Source organism: Schistocerca piceifrons, chromosome X (assembly GCF_021461385.2).
Source record: "Schistocerca piceifrons isolate TAMUIC-IGC-003096 chromosome X, iqSchPice1.1, whole genome shotgun sequence".
NCBI classification, from domain to species: Eukaryota; Metazoa; Arthropoda; class Insecta; order Orthoptera; family Acrididae; genus Schistocerca; species Schistocerca piceifrons.
The window spans coordinates 757301271-757324277 of NC_060149.1; the positions used below are offsets into that span (position 1 = coordinate 757301271).

The 23007-nt window shown below is 40.9% G+C and overlaps 1 protein-coding gene across 2 annotated transcripts in view; it reads left to right on the forward strand.

Annotated features, from left to right (window-relative positions):
• Window positions 1-23007, forward strand: part of LOC124721789 (heat shock 70 kDa protein 14-like) — a 159849-nt gene that overhangs the window by 58514 nt on the left and 78328 nt on the right. For both annotated transcript variants that reach the window (XM_047246906.1, XM_047246907.1), the window contains exon 4: window positions 3307-3505. In XM_047246906.1, the coding sequence (XP_047102862.1) occupies window positions 3307-3505 (199 nt within the window). The remainder of the gene's footprint in view (window positions 1-3306; window positions 3506-23007) is intronic.

Sequence of the window (23007 nt, forward strand, 5' to 3'; positions counted from 1 at the left end):
TGTTCAACAAACAGTTATGATCAGGAGTGGTTTTAGATTTGTACATCAAAAACTGTATAGGGAGTGTAAAGAATAAGATGGAGTTTTACCAAAAGTGTGTGTAGACTTCTTTAGGCTTCACTGATGGAATGTGGTGGTTAGTGATCAAGAATGCTGTTCTTGTATTTTGGAGGAAAGTTGTTTGGATCCCAGTCCAGCCAGCCTGACTTAGGTTTCCTGTGGTCCCCCAAATTCATTTTAGTTGTATACATCCAAGTGTACCATGGAATGGTTGTTGACACCATCTTTGGCCAAATAAACTAATACTTCACCTTTTATGACACAGAGGGGTGATGACTTTTCAAACTTTCCATTCTTTACAGTAGAGCTCACCAATGCCGCTACTAAACTAAATTCACAGAGATTGTTCTTTTGTTAGAAAGTAGTGCAAACTTGGTTTTCAGTTAGCAAATTTGTTTCTTGATTAAATGTATTAAGCTACTCTAAGAAATGTATCAAACTGCTTTGCTCCAAAGTAGAAAAATTGTAATTACATTTTATACTGTCTAGTGTTGTAAGAGTTGTAACTTGTGTGTGTGTGTGTGTGTGTGTGTGTGTGTGTGTGTGTGTGTGTGTGTGTGTGTGTACACAACTTGAGTAGGCAATACAGCTTACTCAGACATCACTGATCACTGTCCACCCTACCTTAGACATTATTTTTCCTTCTTTTCTTTATCTTTGTCTGAAAACATGGTTGACTGGATTTCCATTATTCACTAATTGCTAGTGTAAGCATAAAAACTACAGACAGAAGCTACAGACATTATTAAGAAAAGATACTAAGAGCACTGACCTTCAGGCACTTATATATGTCGTCTGATAGTTGTTTTCAGAAATCTGTAGCAGTATATTTACTCATATTATTATGATTCTTTGTTTGTCAGTTATGTATTAATACTGTCTGTTTCATGTTTTTCTTATAATACAACTAGTTTATAAACTGACAGTAGGATCTTAACTACTTAATGATCCATTTGGGCATCATAGGAGATATTCCTCAGAGTATAAATTGTATCATTCGACACTCCATTCTTAATACTATACCCGCATTGTTAGATTGTGAGTAGTAATTACTTAAAATGATTCTGTTGTTCAACACACTAGCTGGAAAAAATTGCAACATATCTCTGTTGTAATTAATCCAGAGACTGACAAAGGTGTTATGCACAATCCAGTAACAACAGTGTGACCACTGCCTATGTTTGGAATCAGCATGAATAACCACTCACAAACAGCAGGTGGCAGCGCCAGCGGGGGAGGGTATATAAAGTGTGTTGGGGAACATGGAAAACATTGCAGTCGTTATAATGTGGAAACAGAGCGGTTTATCTGACGTCCAGAAGGACATGATCATTGACTTTCAGGCCAAGGGTGGAAGAATTTCCAAAACAGCTAAGTTATGAAACTGTTTGTGTGCCACTGTGTTTAAAGTATACCGTGCCTGGTAAAATAGGTGCTATACAAAACCAGCACAACGGTAGCTATAATGCACTACGGGCCAGAGATGACGGGGTGAACAACAGCTGTGTAGATATGTATGGGTGAGCATCAGACTGCCCAGATAAACCCATGGCTACCAAAAATGTCTCCTCAATGACCGTTCAGCAAACATTGCTGTGTATGGTTCTCTGCAGCAGGTGCCTGGTTTGTGCACTCTTGCTAACTGGTGTTCATCGGCAACAAAGACTGGAATTAGCTCGCCAGCACTGCAGCTGGGTGTCCACTGAGTGGTGACAGGTTGCCTTTTCAGATGAATCACGTTTTATGCTCCATTGGACAGCTGGCCATTGGTGTGCACGGTGTGAATCATCTGAAAGCAAAGGGGTCCAGGCTGGGGGAGGCAGCTTTATGGTCTGGGGAATATATTCGAGGCATTACCCGAGTTATTTTGTCATTCTGAAAGGGGCACAGATGATTGATATAAGTATGCATCTAGCCTTGGTTACCATGTTCACTCATACATGCAGTTCGTTTTTTCCTTCACACAATGGCATTTACCAGCAGGACAATGTAATGTGTCACAGAGCTCACAGTGTGTGTGTGTGTGTGTGTGTGTGTGTGTGTGTGTGTGTGTGTGTGTGTGTGTGTGGTATGAAGAGCACCAGGATGAATTTACTGTACCCCCCTGGCCACCAGACCCTCTGGATTTAAACCCGGTTGATAATCTGTGGGACCACCTCGATCGAGCTGTTCTCGCGGTGGATTCTCAAGAGAAACCTGTCACATTCTGGCCATGGCACTGGAGTCTGCATGGCTCCATATCCGTGTTGTTACCCTCCAGAACTTCACTATCACTATTCCTGCATGTCTCGCAGTGGTCTATGCAGCAAAAGGTGGTTATTCAGGCTTTCGACTGAAGGTCACATTAATGTGACTGGACAGTGTATATGTAACATGCCAAAATTACAATCTTACTTTGGTTGCTATCTTTGCGAGCAATCTGTACAGAATTGGATCCTGACAAGGCAGCCAATTTGAAGAAGTTTTGGGCTTTAAAATTTTATACACATTTTTTGTGCAGGATAAAAAGACATAGCCACCAAAGAGTGGCTACAGATTTTATCAGGTAGTGCAATGGTTAAATACATCCATCCTGTATTATCACAGATATACTTCTATCTTCTAAATGCTGACTTCCTTTGGTGTAGTGCTTTGACATGTTTTGCTTGTAGAAGCTGTCAAGTGGGAATATGATTGCTGAAATAGAGAGAATGATTTGGTCTCGGTGACTTTTCACTCATTTTTTCACACTATCCTATTACACAAAATGATTAAACTATTAGAGTTTTCCTTTTGAACATGTAACTAATAAGTACTCTCACAGTGGAATCAATACTTTGCAGTAACAAAACTCTTTGGCCCATTCACAAAATGTTCCTGCCCCTAAAAAAAATGAATTACAAATTTTTGATGCAGGTACCGAACTAATCTATGGGTAGCTTTTCTGATTCTGTAACTTTCGAGGAATTTGGTGGTAGAACAAAGCAATTTACAGGAATACTTATGTTGCGAATGCAAGATCCTGCTTTTAATGGGGTCGCATGTCAATTTAACAAGTTTTCCAGTGCTGCATCATATTTGTACTGTGAGTTTTTTTAAGTGTTTCAAATTATTTGATGGAAAAGAATAAGCTGTAGGCATTGACTCTACTGACGACCAGCCAGCTAGCTGTCAATCAACAATAAATATAGTGTTTGTATACAAATATGAAGCTTGTGGTTTGGTAGTAATGTAAAGCATATCTTTATTTTTTGTTATTTGTTTCAGGCTTTGCTTCCACATGTGTACCTCCAGATACAGATCTGCGCACAGTCCTGTGTGTCCCCTTAAATTTTTCGAAGTGTAGTCGTCAGGCACTGGCACATGCTGCGGAAGATGCAGGATTCGATGTTCTGCAAGTAATTAGTGAACCTATAGCAGCCTTGCTTGCTCAAGGCTATGGTGTTGAGTCCCCAGATGAGAGAGGGTGAGTGCTGTAATGCAGTATGTTATTCTTGGTGTTGGTGATAAGTTATGAAACAATCTGCATGATCTTTAGCTACGAAATGAGGTGTTCAACATTGTTAACATATATTTTAGGGCGAATATGCTGCTCATTATTGAAATTGTTGTTTTCCACTATTGACTAGCCTACATAAGATTGGAGGAATGCATGTTTTCTCCTTAGACTTTACTCTGAGGGCTTTGGCCCCAAAACACTGCATAGCATGTGCACATAGGCTGATGTTTTCATCAATAGAGCTGATAAACATTCCACAGTGATATGTTTCAGTGCTGTGTTTTGTGGGTTACATTTCTCCAAATAAATTATTAATTTCTTATTAACAGATGAAACTTTTATGTTAAGATGTCAGTGGTTCAGTTTGTTGAGGAAATCTGCATAAATAGCAGTAAAATATTATTTTATAGTGAAGTGTATATGAGAAAGACATGTTTACTGTTGTTACATGAGCCTACATCAGTTGCTTTATCTTTTGACCCTGAGGTCAATGATCCTGCATGATCTAGACTACGGTCAGATTGCTCATTATTAGGTGTTCCAATTTAACGCAGATGATGGATCTCCTCAGGGAAATAACAATCAGATCATAAAGGAAGTCCTTTGGATATCCCATATGTTTACTGTGGGAAGGTCTCGTCTGAGATACAGAAGCAGCTCTGCAGCCATCTGTTTAGTGCAATGGTTACAGCTGGTTGTAAGTAATGCTTGTCATCATCTTAGTTCCTTCTGGTGGTGAACAGGGTTATTGTCACTCGTCTAATGGAATCACAGTTCACAATTTGTTATTTCATGCCCAGTATTGATTGGAATCCTTGGTTTGGAGCCAGGTTGATTTAAGCTAGAGGCTCCATTGATTTTTTGGTGATCTTGGGTGCAGATTCCTTGACTTAATCTGTATTGGATGTAGAATTTTAAAGTGCCTCTCTGAATTGGTTAGGCATGCAGTACCCGCAGAAAGAATTTCCTTCAATAGCGCAATATGTCTAGTTTGCAGTATAGTTTGCATCCTTTTTTTTTTAGATAAATTACTTTGTAAGCCTGTTTACCTTTAGATGTTGAACACCAAAGAGCCATGATCACTTCACATGTATTTCATATTGAGGAGATCAAATAGCCATATAAGTCAACTGTGAAAATGAAAACTGAATATTAGGTAACTGGACAAGTGTTCAAGGCAAGATCACTGAATTACTGTGACTTGCTTAAACAGTGCTTAAACAGCTAGTGTAGCAAGTGGAACAGAAAATTGGGTAAAACTAGAAACAAAATCTTAAATTCTGACTGGAATATATATGTGACAAGTCTCTTTTTGTGTAATGAGATAAATGCAGTCAACAATAGATAATTTGGGTAAAGTTAAGCCTTAAAGGTGGGCCAAAATTTCTTACTAAAACTATCTATTGGTGACACACTACATCAGTTGAGATGGCATGGAATGCTACGGAAGATTTGTGGAAAAATATTTCTGATAAATTACCTGATCGTGTTTTAGCCATAGGAGAGGTTCCTGTTAGCCAGCCATGCATGACACAGATGGCAGGATGGCGGTTCTAGTGAAATTGTACTAAATGTCTTATCTGAAAATTATCTTGGACAGCCAACTAAGTAGAATACATACGATGTAAGTATACAATTTATGCTGTCAATAAAAAAATGTGAACTTTTCAATTCAGTGAAAATAAATGGATGAATCAACAAACACAGAGCTACAGCAGCATCATTGATCAGTGGTGTTGAATGAAAAGTTGTGCATGATGTGTCAATAAAATGACAACAAACTATCTGAGCAACTATTTACATCTGGGAAGGAGAATATTGATTAATGGGAGAAATTCACAAGCCTTGTCAGAAACATGCTGGTTGAGTTTGTGTGATGGGATGTGTGAGATGTGGGGAAGGACCCACCAAGGTTCAATGACAATATTACTCATTTAGCCCCTGAGGGCTCACAACTCTCGTGTCAGTACCTACCTGCTAGGCTACCATGGGGCCCCATGCTTTGCAGCATTACTTCATTTCTGTCCTGCAAGCTTATACTTCCACTGTCACTTTCTCCCTCTGCCTCTCCATTGTATGGTTTTCTTGATGCAGACCCAGCTCAGATCTCGTTTGTGACTGGGATTAGAGTTTCTGCTTTTTTTTGTTTTCTACAACTTTTCATTAAGTAAAGACATAGTCCCCGTTGTTAGGTTTGACCTGCCATCAGTTTTCAGATTCTCCAGAAATGTTTACCATGCAGGGAAGGTCACCCAATGCAGTGTAAGCTCCAGCATGGTGGCCATCCTGTCATGGTGGTCATCAAATAGCTGCACAGTGGTAGCCCCCTGGCCACGTGGGTATTGTATTGTTGGTGTCTGAGCTGAAAACTTCCCATGTATGCCAAGGTTTATGTGCATGTGCCCATTGTGACTGGGACACGGGGACTCCGAGCAACGGATTACTGGCCACGTAGCCATTTTCTGCGGCTGGGTGGCGCACATGGCAAGAGCCCCCATTCGAAGTGGGTGGCACCATGGCGGATGAGCCGCAAATGAATCGGATGAAGTTATCTTCCGCCGGTAGCTGTATGATCCCAGCAGTCTCTATGGAAGGAAAGTACTATTTAAGTGCAGAGAGATATGACCATAAAATGTTTCCTTCCATAGGGCTAAGCGGCAAGCAGAGAAATATCCCCCCCCTGTCCCCCCAATAATTAGTTTGCTCAAGGATTGATGGGGATTCCTTCTTGACCACAGAACCCTTCTTCTTTGTGGAGAACATAGAAGTCAAGCTTGGGGAAGTGGCAGCCATTTCTAAAATGAAAAGTGGGTCAATTTTGACCAAAACAGTATCCTCTGCCCAATCACGGGTGCTACTAGCTCTTAACAAGGTGGGTGACATACCGGTGACTGTCACTCCCCATAATAGTCTAAATATGGTTCAGGGACCTGCTCTTACAATCTGATGCTGAGCTATGCACCAACTTGGAGTGCCAGGGTGCACACTTCGTTAGTCATGTACATTGGGGACCAAAGGACAACAGTGTCGCTACCAGTGCCTTCATGTTGGCCTTTGATGGTGATTCATTACCTGAAAAGGTCAGGGTGACATTATACCGAAGTGATGTGAAAGAAAGCGTCACTCCCATGGACGCCTGCCCAGATGGACTCTCAGCCATGTTGACTGGGATGCTTTTGCCTCTTTTGTTGCCCTTGGCTCCCCACTGCATGGAGATATTGATGAGGCAGTCCAGAATACAACTACAACCATTATTTGAGCAGCTGATTTTGGCGATTCCCTGTTCCTTCTGTGCACCCCGACAGAAGACAATACCTGGATGGTCATCAGAAATTGCAGAGGCCATTAGAGATCGTAGGCGAGCTCTCCAGCACCATAAGTGGCACCCATCGATGGAGCACGTTATTGCCTTTCAGTGGCTCCATGCCTGGGTCTGCCATCCAATAAAACGATGGAAACAAGAATGCAAGGAACAGTACGCTTCAACCATCAGACCGTGAACCTTCCCTTCATAGGTTTGAGCCAAGGTCAGATGTATCTACAGATACCAGGCACCTGCAGGTGTACCTGGTGGTGTTCCGTTGAATGGTGCCATCTACACTAACACAGATGCCACATTTTTCTCTGTATTATGCTAGAGCCTCTGAGTCTGAGAACTGTCAACCCTTTTTTGTGTCCTAAAAAAGTGGGTAGAGCAAAAGCAGTTATCTTTTACTGCACACCACCTGGATCCGTATAATGCTCCATTCAGTGAATGGGGATTTGTCAGTGTCCTAGCCCACTGCCCCAGGATCGGACCACATCCTCAACCAGATGATCAAGCACCTATCTGTGGATTGTCAGTGTCATATCCTTGCCATCTTTAACTGCATCCTGGAGTGAGGGCGACTTCCCATTGCAGCAGTGACAAATCATCATCATCCCAGTACTGAAACAGGGCAAGCACCCTCTAGAGATGAATAGTTATTACCCAGTTAATCTCACCAGTGTTCTCTACAAGTTGTTTGAATGCATGGTGAGCTGGCGGCTGTGTTGGCTCCTTGAGTCTCGGGGTCTTCTGCCTCCATCCCAGGGCGGTTTTTGCCGAGGTGACTCTATACTGAAAATCTGGATTGCCTGGAGTCTGCCATCCAAACAGCTTTTGTCCAATATCAACACCTTATAGCCATCTTCTTCGACCTGAAAAAGGCTTAAGACACCACATCCTAGCTACTGTACACATCTTCTTATCCCACCATACTTTGCAGGTTCAACTTGCTGCTTCCCACAGTACCACCCTCACCCCCCTCCCCTCCTCCCCCAATCCGACGAGAGAATGGGGTACCACAGGGCTCTGTTAGTATGGATGTCGCTGAACATCGACTGCAAGGTGCCATAGGAAAGGCGCAGTCATGGGACCTCACCCATGGCTTTCACTTTACAGTGTCGAAACTCATGTTATGCACTTCTGTCAACATTGTAGTGTTCAACCAGAACTTTACCTCAACAGCCAACTACTCAATGTGGTGGGAACATTTTGGTTTTTTGGACTGGTCTTAGATCCTAAGTTGACGTGGATTCCCCATCTATGATAGATTGATCGAAAGTGTTAGCTGCACCTTAATAGTCTTCACTGCCTGAGTAACACCAGCTGGGATGCAGATCGTACTACCTTTCCACAGCTTTACAAAGCCCTGATACAATCCCGTCGAAACACCGGAATCCATCCCCCGCAACAGCAGTCCAGATCAAGGATTACAATCGCAATCCACATCCTGTCTCTCCTCTCTGAACTCCAGTTGTTTCCTCTATCACCTCTCCTCCAGGCCCATTCACTACACATTCGTGGTGCATCCCTCGGCCACAGCGTTGTCTTGACCTATCACCAGATCTGAAAGACTCGGTTTCTTCTGAGGCCGTCTGCCACCAATTTTTAGCCATTCTTGTCATATCTTGGGGTTCAGAAGTAGTCTGTACTGATGACTTAATGGGTGCTGGTCACGTGGGCTTTGCTTATACTCGCATGTGACACTGAACTGTGCTCCCTGCCAAATGGTTGTAATGTTTTCACTGCGGAGTTGGTAGCCATCTCTCGTGCTCTTGAACATATTAGTTTCTGCACCGGTGGATCCTCTCTCATCTTCAGCAACTCCTTGTGCAGTTTGCATCTCTTGACCAATGTTACCTTCACCGTCCCTTGGTAATTGCTATCCAGGGTTCCCTGTATGTCTGGACCCCAGGCCACATCAGGATCCTGGGAAATGAACTTGCTGGTAGCCTGGCCAAACTGGCTACCTGTAAACTGGTTTGTGATGTTGGTATTCCAGTAATGAACCTCTGATCGGTATTATGCCATGAAGGTTAGGGAATCAGGAATGGCTCACTCTGACTTTGCCAAACAAAGTAGGGTGATGAAGGAGACTACAAATCTGTGGAGGTCCTTCATGTGGGCCTCTCTCAAAGACTTGATCGTCCTTTTGCTGGCTGCGTATTGGCCATACTTGGCTAACTCTTGGTCATCTCTTCTGTCGCAAAGACCCACCTCTCTGTCATTGTGGTTCCCATTTGCTGGTGGTCCACATTTTGCTGGACTGTCCGAACTTAGCCACCATGCAGTGGGCTCTTAATCTCCCTCACGCGCTGTCTCTGGTGTTAGGAGACAGTGCCTCAGTGGCTGACTTAGTTTTACGTTTTATTCTTGAAGGGAGCTTTCACCGCTCTCTTCAAGGTAGGTCCACTTCCCCATATTGGCCCATTGATGGGTTGGCAGAACACTCTTTGCCTCCTCTGCCAAGTCCGTGCTGTGGCTATCTGGGCATTGTGGTGCAGCCTGGTCCTCACCTTACCTGCTCTTTTACTCCCCCCCCCCCCCCCCCCCCCCCCATGGTCTGTTAGACTTGTTCGTCTTTTGTCTCTATGTACTTCTCTCGTCGTGTCCATGTTGCTAGTCTTTCCTAGGTGATTTCTGAGTGGGCTAAATCTGGTGGGGGGGGGGACTGGGATGTATGTTCCCTCATTGCATTGCACTGTGCTTTCGGAGGCTTCTGGCTGCTCCCTAGAGGGAACACCTTTCTTGTGCTCTCTCTCTGTCTTTCTTTCTTTCTTTCTTTCTTCTTCTTGTCCATTATCTCACCTTCATAGACCTTATGGTTTTCCTCCCCTGGGTTTTGTGTGGTAGGCTATCTGATCTACAGGCATGTAGACCTGTCTGTCTGAGGAAAAAGGGACTGATGACCTAGTAGTTTGGTCCCTTTAATCATCCAGTCAACCAACCAACTCCTCTTAAGAATGTTATATTCTGAAATATAAACTGCCGATTGAATAGGTCATCATCATGAGTCAGAAATTGTGAATCTAGCATACCTAAAATACATAAAACCATGTCAGTATTATGAAAGGGATAGAGTGCTACTCTCCATGTAGCAGAAATGTTGAATTGCAGATAGGCATAATTAAAAGACTGTCAAACAAGTAAGTTTTCACACACACACACACACACACACACACACACACACACACACGCGCACACGCACACAGAGATATAGAGAGATATATAGAGAGAGAGAGAGAGAGAGAGAGAGAGAGAGAGAGAGAGAGAGAGAGAGCGAGAGTCAGTCACACACAGTCTCTGGTTGTCGAGACCAGATTGCGACTCAAAATCTCTGCTATATGGTGATTGGCAATCTATCTTTTTCATAATACTGACATTATTCCATCCTGGATTTTCCATTGTTAGATGTTATAATGTCATCATTAATTAAATAAGAATGGTAGTGTTTTTATTGTAGTCATAATTAAGAACAGATTATTTAGAATAGTAATCCACCAGTCACAAGCTGTGAACAGTTGTTACAAACTACTTGCAAAAAGAGAAAAAAGAAATAATTTCTGTTGGCACTCCTGTCCCGCATACAAACTGTAACTTCAACAACATACTAAAGTCATACACGCCCATGTCAGAACCTTTGAACACCAAGATGAAAAAGGAGTTAAATGTGACTGCACGTTAAGCCCAATCAACGGAAGGAAAGGCAGGCAAAACAAGGACTTACTCTTGGAGAAAGGTACACGAAATATGTCATAGAGACTATGAAGACCATGAATTAAATATTAAATGTCGTTCGCTATATTGCTATGATGGATAAAAAGTAAAACACAATCAACATCCAATGTGCCGTTTGCTAAAACGAACGATAACTCAGACAGCAAGCATACAGTAGAACGTAAGTGGTTAAAAGAGAGACATTTGGTCAGGAAACAGCTAATGGTCAAAGGTTGATGACAGTTAGCACAAAGTGATGGTGGGTCACCACTTGACAAATGACGATGGGTAAAAAGACAGTACCCAGTACGTAACCTAGCTAAAATCAGCTCCTTGCGGCGAAAGGGCTGAGAGAGGAGATCGGCCAAGCTTCTGGGAGATGTTTCATTCCCTGGAGTTTGTTCCCATGAATGGAAGACCAATTTTAACATCAAAGTGACACCACCTTCTGATAAAAGACAACATGGAGATCATCGGAAGGAATGGAAGAACTAGCTGGATGATGTAGGAGGACTGCAGCCTTGGCAACAGTGTCAGCAGCCTTGGCAACAGTGTCAGCAGCCTTGGCAACAGTGTCAGCAGCTTTGTTTCCTGTCAGACCATCCATCAAGACAGAGCAAGTGGAAGCTTTCTTTGACCTGTTGCACTAAGGGATAGACAGTGTACAGCATACAGAGGCTCTGAAAATCACTGAGAGAATCCGAGCAGATGACGAAATTGAAAAGCCTGTGTCGCTGGATGTACCGTGTGGCCTGATACAGAGCAAAGAGCTCTGCTGTTAATACTGAGCAGTGTTCTGGAAGCAGATATCGAAAATGGTCGGTGGGAATGATCAGGCATACCAGACACCATGGTCATTCAGAGAGCCAACAGTGTACACAAAGGTAGTATCACTAAGTTCCGTGCAAAGGTTGAGAAACTTACACCGATAGATCGAATCTGGAGAAGTTTCCTAAGGAAGCGAATCAAGTTCAAGGTGAACATGGGCCACCACAGAAAGTCAGGATGGTGAAGGGTACACATCCTTCGGGAAAGTGGCAGATAGCGTGAAGTGAGGCTGCTGGAGCAGTAACCAAAAGTGAACTCCAGGAGGTAACGGAGAAGAGGGACACACCTACTGGCGGTCAAATAAGCCGTTGAAGGAGGCGACATAAGATGAGTGGCCAGGTATGGCAGACAAATGGCATGTGTATCTGCTGAGGAGAACATCATGTCGTTATGACCGCAGTAGTGAGGCAGCTTCTGCATAGAGACTTTCAACTGGGCTGGTGTAAAAGGTGCCAGTGGCCACATGGATTCGATGGTGGTAGATTGTATTTAGACAGTGTAAGATGGATGGATGTGCAGATGCATAAACGGAGCATCCATAGTCTACTTTCAAAAGGCCAAGGGATCTGTACAAACGGAGGAGGGTGGTCCAGACCACTCCCCAGGAAGTACCACTGAGGACCCGTAGAACACTGACGGACAGGGTACAGCGGGCAGCCAGGTAAGACATGTGGGAGGACCAAGAAAGTTTCTATCAATCATGAGCCGCAGGAATTTCGTAGTTTCAACAAACGATAGAGCAACAGGCCCAAGACCGGGTGATCAAAAAGTCAGTATAAATTTGAGAACTGAATAAATCACGGAATAATGTAGATAGAGAGGTACAAATTGACACACATACTTGGAATGACATGGGGTTTTATTAGAACAAAAAAAAATCCAAAAGTTCAAAAAATGTCAGACAGATGGCGCTTCATCTGATCAGAATAGCAATAATTAGCATAACAAAGTAAGACAAATCATAGATGATGATCTTTACAGGAAATGCTCAATATGTCCACCATCATTCCTCAACAATAGCTGTAGTCGAGGAATAATGTGAACAGCACTACAAAGCATGTCCGGAGTTATGGCGGGGCATTGGCGTCGGATGTGGTCTTTCAGCATCCCTAGAGATGTCAGTCGATCACGATACAATTGTGACTTCAGGTAACCCCAAAGCCAATAATCGCATGGACTGAGGTCTGGGGACCTGGGAGGCCAAGCATGACGAAAGTGGCAGCTGAGCAAACGATCACCACCAAACGACGCGCACAAGAGATCTTTCACGCGTCTAGCAAAATGGTTTTTTTTTTTCTTCAGTTCTAATAAAACCCCATGTCATTCCAAGCATGTGTGTCAATTTCTACCTCTCTATCCACATTATTTCATCGTTTATTAAGTTTTCAAATTTATACTGACTTTTTGATCACCCGGTATAAAGAAGGTGGAAGAAACCCATTGTGCAGCCGGAATTTCATACAAATGGTTTTGTCAGTGGAAAAGCGAAAGCCATTGTTGATGCTGCATGAGTAAAGACAATGAGACAATGCCGAAGACTTCGCTCAAGGAGACAAGTCCATGGGGAACTGCAATAGGTGGCAAAATCGTCAACAAAAAGGGACCCGGAAATACCCAGCGGGAGACAGGCCATAATAGGGTCAATGGCAATAGCAAGGACAACGAATGTCAGGATGGACCCCTGAGGCATCCAATTTTCATGGATAAAACTGTCCTACAAGTCACATTCCACACGTGCTTTGAGAAGTCTGTCTTTTAAAAATTCCTGAAGGAAATGTGGCAGGCAGACTGGAAAGCCCCACATGTAAAGAGTACAGAGGGTACCGGTCCTCCAGCTGGTGCCGAAGGATTTCTCCAGATCAAAAAGCACGTCCACAGTCAGTTATTGTTGCAGAAAACTGTTCATGACATGGGTTGCCAAAGTGGTGAGATGGTCAACTTCAGAATGGCACGCCTGAAATCCACACTGTGCAGTCGTTAGTAATTTGCGAGACTTGAGTCGCCATACCACCCGGGCATTAATCATATGTTCTAAACCTTGCAAACATAGCTAGTGAGGGAAATGGGGTGGTAGCTAGAAGGAAGGTCTTTGTCCTTACTGGGCTGAGGAATGGGTATGATGAAGGCTTCATACCAGTGTCTGGGGAGCATGCCATCTACCCAGATGTGGTTGTATGTATTAAGCAGAAAATGTTAGCCCGCAAGAGAAAGGTGCTGCAACATCTGAATGCGAACATCATCCGGCTGTGGGGTGAAAGATGGGGATACAGTGAGAATGATCAGCTCCCACATAGGAAAGGCTGCATTGTAGCATTTAAAATTCTAAGAGGAGAAGGGTATTACCCAAGCCTCCTCCATTTGTTTCCAATGGAGGAAGGTAGGGCGGTAATGGGTGGAGCTTGAAATATTTGCGAAATAGTGGCCCTAGGTGGTGGATATAGCAATGGGTTCCACAATGACATCATCTGCTCCGATCAGGCCAGAAATTGGTGAATTGACCTTGGGCCCAGAGAGTCGTTGGAATTTAGCCCACACAATGGAAGACAGAGCGGAACTGTTAAAAGAATTAGTAAATGAAATCCAGCTAGCTCCTTTGGCATCCCAAAGAGGGTGATGACACTGCGCACGCGACTGTTCACATCAAATGCAGTTCTCCAGTGTTAAAAACGCTGAGAGTGTGTCTCTGCACATGAATTGTAACGGTACGCGTCAGTCCACCAAGGACTGTGACATGATGTGGTAAAGTGGAAGTGTGAGGAATGGAACATTCTGCAGCGGTAAGGATAACGTTTGTAAGGTCATCACAACTGGGGAAATGTCGTTTGTCAAAGGTCACCAGGGAGGAGTAAAGCCTCCAGTCTGCCTTTGAAAGCTGCCAATTAATTTAGTAAGTAGATGAGGGAGGAGTCGGCAGATAGGATGTGGTGAAATGGTTGCTCAAGTATGTCTAAAAGGGAACACACCACTCGAGACGACGGGCAAGCTGGGCAGTGCAGAATGATAGGTCCAAATGGGAATAAGAGTGTGTCGAGTCTGAAAGGAACGTTGGTGCTCCAGTGTTAAGGCAGAAGAGGTTGAGTTGATCGAGAAGGTCAGCCGAGAGGGCACTTTACGGACAGGTTCACAAAGAGCTGCAAAGGGGGTGATGCGCATCAAAGTCACTGAGCAGCAAAAAGATTTGGGACTTTCCCAACGAGCTAGAGGAAGTCTGCCCTGCTGAAACCGAATGACAGGGATTTAGGCGGTACAAAGAGAAAAGGTGAAGCGAGGAAGGATAATGCGGACTGCAACAGCTTGCAGCCGGATGTTGAGTGAGAGTGTTTGACTACGAATGTCATCACGAATAAGCAGCAAGACTCCACCACGAGATGGGTTGCCGTCCTTGGCCATATGTTCCTTTTTTCATAAACATTTTCTTCTCCGGAGAACAAAAAAAAAAAAAAAATTACTGATAGAAAGAAAATTGCCTTGATATTGTCTACATAAGTTATAAAGTGATTGAGTCCCCTGTTCAGCATGTCTTTGAGACAGAGTACCTCTAACATAATTTGTATAGGTCATTTCCAGCCTAATTGATACTTTTTATTTACAGATGAGTCTTGCCACTATTTTAATAACTGATTAAATGTTCATGCTTTTGTTGGGTAGCTGCAGAAAAGAAGGCTGTCTCAAAACACGAACCGTGATGAGATGTAATATGATGAGCAGCCACCTACTACTGTCAAACTTCTTTCACTACTTGCATTATAGTTTTAATTTTGTTTAGAGGTCTACTTACTGTGTTGATGCAATGAATTGTTTTATCCTGTATTTTTGTAGAGCTCTTGCCAGATATGCTCTGCAGTATTAGATTTAAATGCCTATGTTGCAATAGGACCCATATCTCTAAATCTGTTGTTTGCTGTTGTGGAATGTGAGTCCGTTTCAGTGTTGGGGCCACTCCTGTTCCTTATTTATATAAATGATATGCCGTCTAGTATTATGGGTAACTCTAAAATATTTCTGTTTGCTGATGACGCTAGCTTGGTAGTAAAGGATGTTGTGTCCAACATTGGCTTGGTTTCAAATAGTGCAGTTCATGACCTAAGTTCATGGCTAGTAGAAAATAAACTAACACCAAATCACAGTAAGACTCAGTTTCTACAGTTTCTAACACACAATTCAACAAAACCTGACATTTTAATTTCACAGAGTGGGCATATTTAGTGAAACTGAACAGTTAAAATTTCTAGGTGCTCAGATAGATAGTAAACTGTCGTGGGAAGCCCACATTTAGGATCTTGTTCAAAGACTTAATGCTGCCATTTTTACTATTGGAACAATATCTGAAGTGAGCGATCATTCGACACAAAAATTAGTCTACTTTGCTTATTTTCATTCGCCTGTATCATATGGTGGTATATTTTGGGGTAAGTTCTTGTTGTATTGTAGATTGCATTTACTTAAATTTATGGATTGACTTTTTTTTGGGTTCATATACATTTTATTTTTATCTATTATTACTTTTATGTTGTAATTTCATGTACTGACATGTTCCATGACCTGGGAGATTTTCTCCTCAGTTTGGTCCTATGGAACTTGACATGTAAATAAAATAAATAAAATTAATTTGAATGTTGATTTTTGTACATCATTATCTGACAGGCCATTACTAAATTTGATCACAATGTGCTTCTCAATTTGAGGACAAGCTATTGAAAACAATACGTATGATCCTGCGACTATTTCCCCACGCTCTAGTTGCAAAGTGTGACATCTTTATCAGATTGGAAGTTTATTAATGTTATTTTTGCTGTAAATTAGTCAAAAATATAATATTGAAATCTTTACCAAATTAATTTGATGTGTATCTTATAAACTGAGATTGACAACGTCTTAAGTCTGGAAAGTAAAGTCATCTCACTGAACTGAGAGGTGAAGTGAAAACTATACTTAAAAATAACCCATCTTTAATCCAGTTTCTAAAAATATGGATTGTACCTAGTAAGATGTCCTAGGTCTTTGAGGCATGTGGTTTACAATATATCATGTGAGTTTGGAGTGAATTATTACAACAGTGTAATCACATTATTAATGAACAGTGCAAGAAACACTCCAAAATGTATAACTAAGACGTTGTGAGAAACCATTCATTGCAAAGCATGGTGTTACCAACACACACAAATTATTATTTGACAACACTGAAATCCTGGCACACACCTTGTGTTACTGGGATTCATTTATCAAGAAAGCAGTGGAGATCCACAAGTGTCCTAAATTTTTTAATGGAGTTGATGGCGTCACCTGAATCCCAACATGGAGGAAAGATCTAGAAAACAATATAAACCCCATACTAATGTGAGTGGCTGATCTGTTTCCTTATCATTGTTGTGGTATTATTGGTAAAGCGAGCATAAGCATGAGCATGAGCAGTACTAAAGAAAGCATGAGAGCTTTAAATCTGACATATGTGTTGACTAGAGTTTGTTTACATATTACAGTTTGTCATACCAAGGTATTAAGGAGACATTTTGGGAACTTGCTTACCTGTTTTGGTGAATTTCAGTAGTTGTTTCTGTTCGAGTGAGTGTATGTTCAGTGAATTCTGGAAGTAGTCAAAGATACAGGTTTTTAGTTATTCCAAGATAGATACCAGAGACTATATGCTCATTTCATTAACAATGTATCAAGTTACATCTTCATTTTAATATTTGGTGGCTAAAATCTGCTTCATTTTAAATGATCAAGACTTTTTATTTAAAAAAAAAAATTACACGGACATGATCAAATCTGGTAGAAGTAATATTACTGAATATATTGCTGTGTTAGTCTAGAACAAAATTAGGTAAGTAGAACCCAACAACATACAGATACTAACTTTATATAAATTAATCCATTGAGTAGGAGGAGTTGTCAAACAGAAATTATTTCAGTTGTTTTTAAAACTTTTATTATGTGCCTGCACCCTTAATTTGTAGGTGATGTTTTCAAATATTTTTACAGCTGAGTAAGTTAAGTTGTGAATAGTGGTGGCAATTTTTGTTCCAAGTGTTAGGCTTACAAACAATACTACTATTTTTAAATTGTGCCTGATGCCTCACAACAAACTTCATAAGAGAGGTTGTTAGGATGCCTAAATTTTTAAACAATTGCCTTCATGAAGTTTGAGGATGACCACCAGATATCCTTACAGAATATTTCTGTATGATGAATACTTAGTGTCTGTGTGTAGAATTGCCTCAAAAAACTATTTCCAGTCACATCAATGAATGACAGTGTGCAAAGTAAGCTGGTTTTTTAATGCTATCATTAAAAAAATCAGCAATTACATGTAGAGAAAATGTTGCTGAATTCAAGCATTTTAAGAAATCTGTAATATGTGATTTTCTATTCAAGTTTTGGTCTATATATGCACCTAGGAATTTTGAACAATTGATTTTACATGCTTCCCATCTCCCAGTGCTCAATTATTGTTGCTGGTGATATATCTTGCCTTGTACAGAATTCAGTGAAGTGTATGTTTTCTAAGTAATATTCCGAGAATCAATATTTTTTAGCATTTCTTTTATTGATCAGTCTGTTGTCACACCTCTGAAGGTCTTGATTGTGATTGTTGCATTATCATCAAAGAACACCATTTCTGCTTTATTACTGTAAGGTGGAAGATCATTTATACATATCATGAACAGGAGTTTTCCCAGAATTGAACTCTATGGAATGCCTGTAATAATTTGTCCACACTCAGGGGGAGATTCATCATTAAAACTTCGTGAGCTATCTAACATGGCCATTTTCTTCCTGTCAGTGCAGTATAAATTCAACCACTTAAAGCATTGTACCTTGAAAACTGAACTTTTTAAGTTTATCCAAAACAATGTTGTGATTTACAAAATCAAATGTCATACATACATCACAAGAACGTCCTGGTAGGTATTGACTCGCCAGTCAGATATTTCAGTATGTGGTCAGTGAAACGGTAGATGCCATATTTAGTGGAGAGACTCATCTGGCATTCAAATTTTGACTGACAGTATATTTGTAGATAGGCATGACCATTCTTCAATACATTACCTTTTGCAGCAACTTTAGAAAATGAAGTTCATAGTGAAATTAGTCATTAGTTATTAACATCTGTCCTATTACCTTTCTTAGAAAGTGTTCTAATATTGTTGGGCTTTGGCTGGTCTTGAAAGATACCTTGTGAAAGTGATGCATTAAAAATATGGATGTAAACATCAGCTGTAACTGAAGTACATGCTTTTAATATTTTGCTTGAAATACTATCATCCTTATGAAAAATTCTTACTCTTGAGAGTTAAAATCCTGGTATCTATTGAAGAAGTTGGAGTGATCTGAAATTTATGCTTGTGATACTGGTTATTGCATATGCTGCAATGCTTTTTCCTTTCTTGAATTTTATGTGATTGGCTGTTCGAGAACTGACAATAGTACTGATGATGTATAGGATAGGTGGGCAACCAGTTGCCTGCAGGCCGGATTCGGCCCATCATTGGTTTCAGTTTGACCTGCAGAAGAAATTTTTGGGAAGAGTGTGAGGCGCTCACATTGTACTCCATCCAAGACCTATTTTTGGATATTTCTGCTGATGCTCACCTTGCCTCGGGTTTGCAACTCGTGACACAGACCACTGTCAGTTTTACTTACTCTGCACATGCATAATGCAATTATACCACCGCTGACTCCCCCACATGTTACTTATTGCGTACTGCCTACATCTATGTTACACATTGATGGATTGTAAACATTGGTAACAGGTGACAATGACATGAAAACTACTGGCTACTCAGGAAATGTGCTGTTTTAAATGGCAGCAGGGTGCCATTCATAGTGGTGTGTCACTCCCATAAACATTGTCACAGGTGCTACAGTTGTCACTTCCTGCACCTGAAGCACTACTATTGCATCACTTGAAAAGTGGTCTGTGAGCTTAAGTAATTATGTGAATTAGGCCCGCAGGTTACCCGTGCCTATCCTACAGCAATGTAGGAGTGTCTGGGGGTGGCACCTAGTAGCTCGAATTTGATTTCCTGTCTATATGGACGAGAAAATTGAAAGCATGAGTTTCAACTTTTGATTTGTCACAATTAAGTAATTTTCATTTCAGGAAAACCTTGTGATCAGATGTGCTGTGCAGTTCTACACTGTTGCATAGTAAATAAGCTATATGCTTTTAAAATATCGGAACAGGCATGAAGCAGGATTGAAGACTTGCTTGCAAATAAGAGTCCACTATGTTGTTAGTAAAGGGATCCACAGATAGAAATAAAGTAGCATCCTGTGTACTGAACGGAAGTGCAGTAGGAATATTATTAGAACTGTGGGGGGGGGGGGGGGGTGGGGGGGGGTGTTGCAAGTCGTTTCTGGATAACTCCCTTGGTAGAGCATTTACCCATAAAAGGCAAAGGTTCGTACCAGTTCAGATCTTAATTTGGCACACAGTTTTAATCCACCAAGAAGTTTCAGTAGGATTACTGTTCACTTTATTGTGTTATGTTGTGCCAGATAATACTGACATTAGAAAATTGTTACAAATTCCAGAAAGACTTGTAATTTATCAGTACTTGGTGCAAAGACTGATTACTGACTGTCAGTATAAATAAATCTAATATTGTGCTTCTAGATAAATGAAAAGTATAATAATGTTTGAGTACCCAATCAGTGATCAGTCATAGAAATCAGGATGTAGAGTTCATGTGCTTAGTGATATAAGGTGGACTAGACACAAAAATCTGACTTTGGGGAAATCAGATGCCAGCCAGGCTTTTATTTGTTGAAAGGATTTGTAGGAAGTGTAATTTATTCACAAAGGAGCTCACCTATGAAACCTTCATTTGACCAATTCTTTGGCAATTTGGTGTCCTTACCAAGTTGGGTTAATGGATGAGATTCAAATAAGAGGTTTACAATTTACATTTGTTTAACCATACCAAGAACATCACAGAAGTGCTTAATAAATTGTTCCAATACAGGGTTGCCCTCAGGAAGTAGTACTTTTCATTTGGTTATTACGAAGTTTAGCTTATATTTAGACCAGTATAACTTATAGGTAACTGTTCTACACACGTTACCATTATTGAAAAGCCAAACAAAAGTTTATTTCATAAAATGTACATCATTGGTGATACATTGCTAAAGAGGTTTGTGGAAGGTCCTTGTTGAATTCTCAACTATTTCTTGAAGAATTTTCTCTGTGTCTTTATGTATCATGGCTTTCAATTGATCAGTATTGTGGAGCCATGAAAAAAGCTTTTTTCTTAAGATGATCCCACAGAAAAAAATTTGCTGCCGAAAGATCAGGTGCTCTCACTAGCCATGGGATAACACTGAATCATAATAGTAATCGATGTGGAAAGTGGCACCTCAGTTTAGTAATTGAGTTAAAAGCCCCATCTTTCTCAAACCATATTGTGTTTAGATGAAAACTTCCCTGCACTGTGTGGACTGAAGAAATTATTGATGAAGGCCGCATACTGCTCAGAACTGACACGTACTGACTTCCCATTGTTGTTGTCTTCAAAAAAATGTGGCCCAATGATTCCAGTGAACTGTCAAAAAGCACACCAGATGATGACATGTGAGCTATCCTGCAACTTTTCATGAATGAGCTACAGATTTGTGTCTAGAGTAATATTGAAAGATTGATTTATTGATAAAACCTATTCATATGAAAGTTTGCTTCATCAAACATCACGAGATTCATCAGAAATACCTCTTACTGGTCAATTCTATCCGGTAACATTGCGTGGAAATTGTACCAACTCACTTTTATCTCCCCGCTGTAACTGTTGAGCCACTTGCATCTTATAAGGAGGAAACTTCAAATCCTATTTCACAATCCCCAGCAAAGACGTGTGAAGGATCTGTGATGGTCTGGAATGGTGACAGACTGATCACTGTGGGCTTTGTTGCAGAGCTGCATGCAATCATTGGATATTTACTGGCATTCAGATTGTCATTTCAGGTCCCTTATGTTTCACACTGGCTCCACAGTCTGTCTTACACCATTGTTTCATCTGTCTGGAACATGGAAAAGGCAGAGTCTACCATGGAGCATAGACTGCTGCAATGCTCTGCACGTGACATAACTCCCCTATTGCCTCAGTATGCATATGCACTGGCCAGCGTTCCATACTGAACTGAATGGCATATGATGTGGACCTGATTAGATCCAGTAGATGGTGTGAATAATCTACACCTTTGCAGGGTGGCCCAATTGAATATATACTATTTCCTGTGGGCCAACCTTTATAAGTATTTTATAGAAAAAAGAAGTTAAACAAATTTTCTTTAAATATCTGAGCTAGCAGGGGGAAAAAGTGGCTAATGTGGTGGTCTGACATTCAAGAGGTCAGTTTTTCAAATCCCCATATGGCCATCCAGAGTTTTATTTTCTGTGGCTTCCCTAAATCTCTTAAGACAAATCTCAGGATGGTTCCTTTGAAAAGGACACTGCTGATTGCTGATTTCCTCCCCCCCCCCCCCCCCCCCCCCCCCAACCAATCCAAGCTTTTGTTCCTACTCTGATGACTTTGCCCTTGAGAGGACATTAAATCATAATTTTTGGTCCTTTTAAGTATCTTCACAGAGATTAAAAAATGTTACTTGCTCTTTTCATGTCAAAAATTGTGCAGTGGTTGTAGGTTGTGGCACTTGAATAGATGGCATATTTCTTGATTTTTGGAAACTACAATATATTAACAATTTTGCATGTAATGAATAGATGAGATCATGGAATGTGTTTCCAACAATTGTCTTTTAACTTTTCCTCCCTTACGGACATTTTAGCATATTGTACATTTGATGAGTTTATTGGAACATCATTTATTTTTTTCTGTGTGTTTGGTATATGTGATAGACTGTTTCTGTTTATACTGCACATGAGAATCTCAATAAACAATTTAAGCAGCACTTACAGACAGTCCCTTGCTTTGTAGTTTATCAATAAATACTTTCCTTAGAAAACAGAAGTGAAATTGTGTATCTATAGAAGATTATTATTATTATACACAATGTCTTACGATAGTCTGTAAATGAGGATGAATGGACTGCCTTGAAACATATTGTTGATAAATTCCTGAGTTCAGTTTCCAAATACTCATATAAGAAGCAGTTTCAGGTAAAAGGGCATATGAAACTACTAGTGTATAAAACAAATTACAGATTGCTATTCATTGAGAGAATATTGAAAGTGTTGATTCGCCAATGGTGAGGCTGGATTTGAAATCCCAGTGCTGCCCATGTCCCATTCTAACCAGCTCTGATAAATGTTTGACAAATTTAGTAATTACTGCCATGTTACAGTATTTGAAGTGGTTGTGCAGTTTGCTTATACTGTAATACAGTGCTAAAATTTGGAGATGTTTTTCTATTGCTTTGTTGAAATTGTCGTGAAATGTACTGCTTTCTCATCCAATACTGTTTAGGGGGAAAAAAATTGGAACACACCAGAAAGCAGGTATCTTACTGTGAATGGTCAGTCCAGTGGAACTATAGAAAGGAACTAAAAATTATCTACATTCTCAGCCAGTTCATAATGAATCATTTGGTTTTGTTTACCTGGGCTTTTAACCTGGGAATGCATATTCGATTGTTGCTGTTTACGCTAGGTATTATCAGAAAT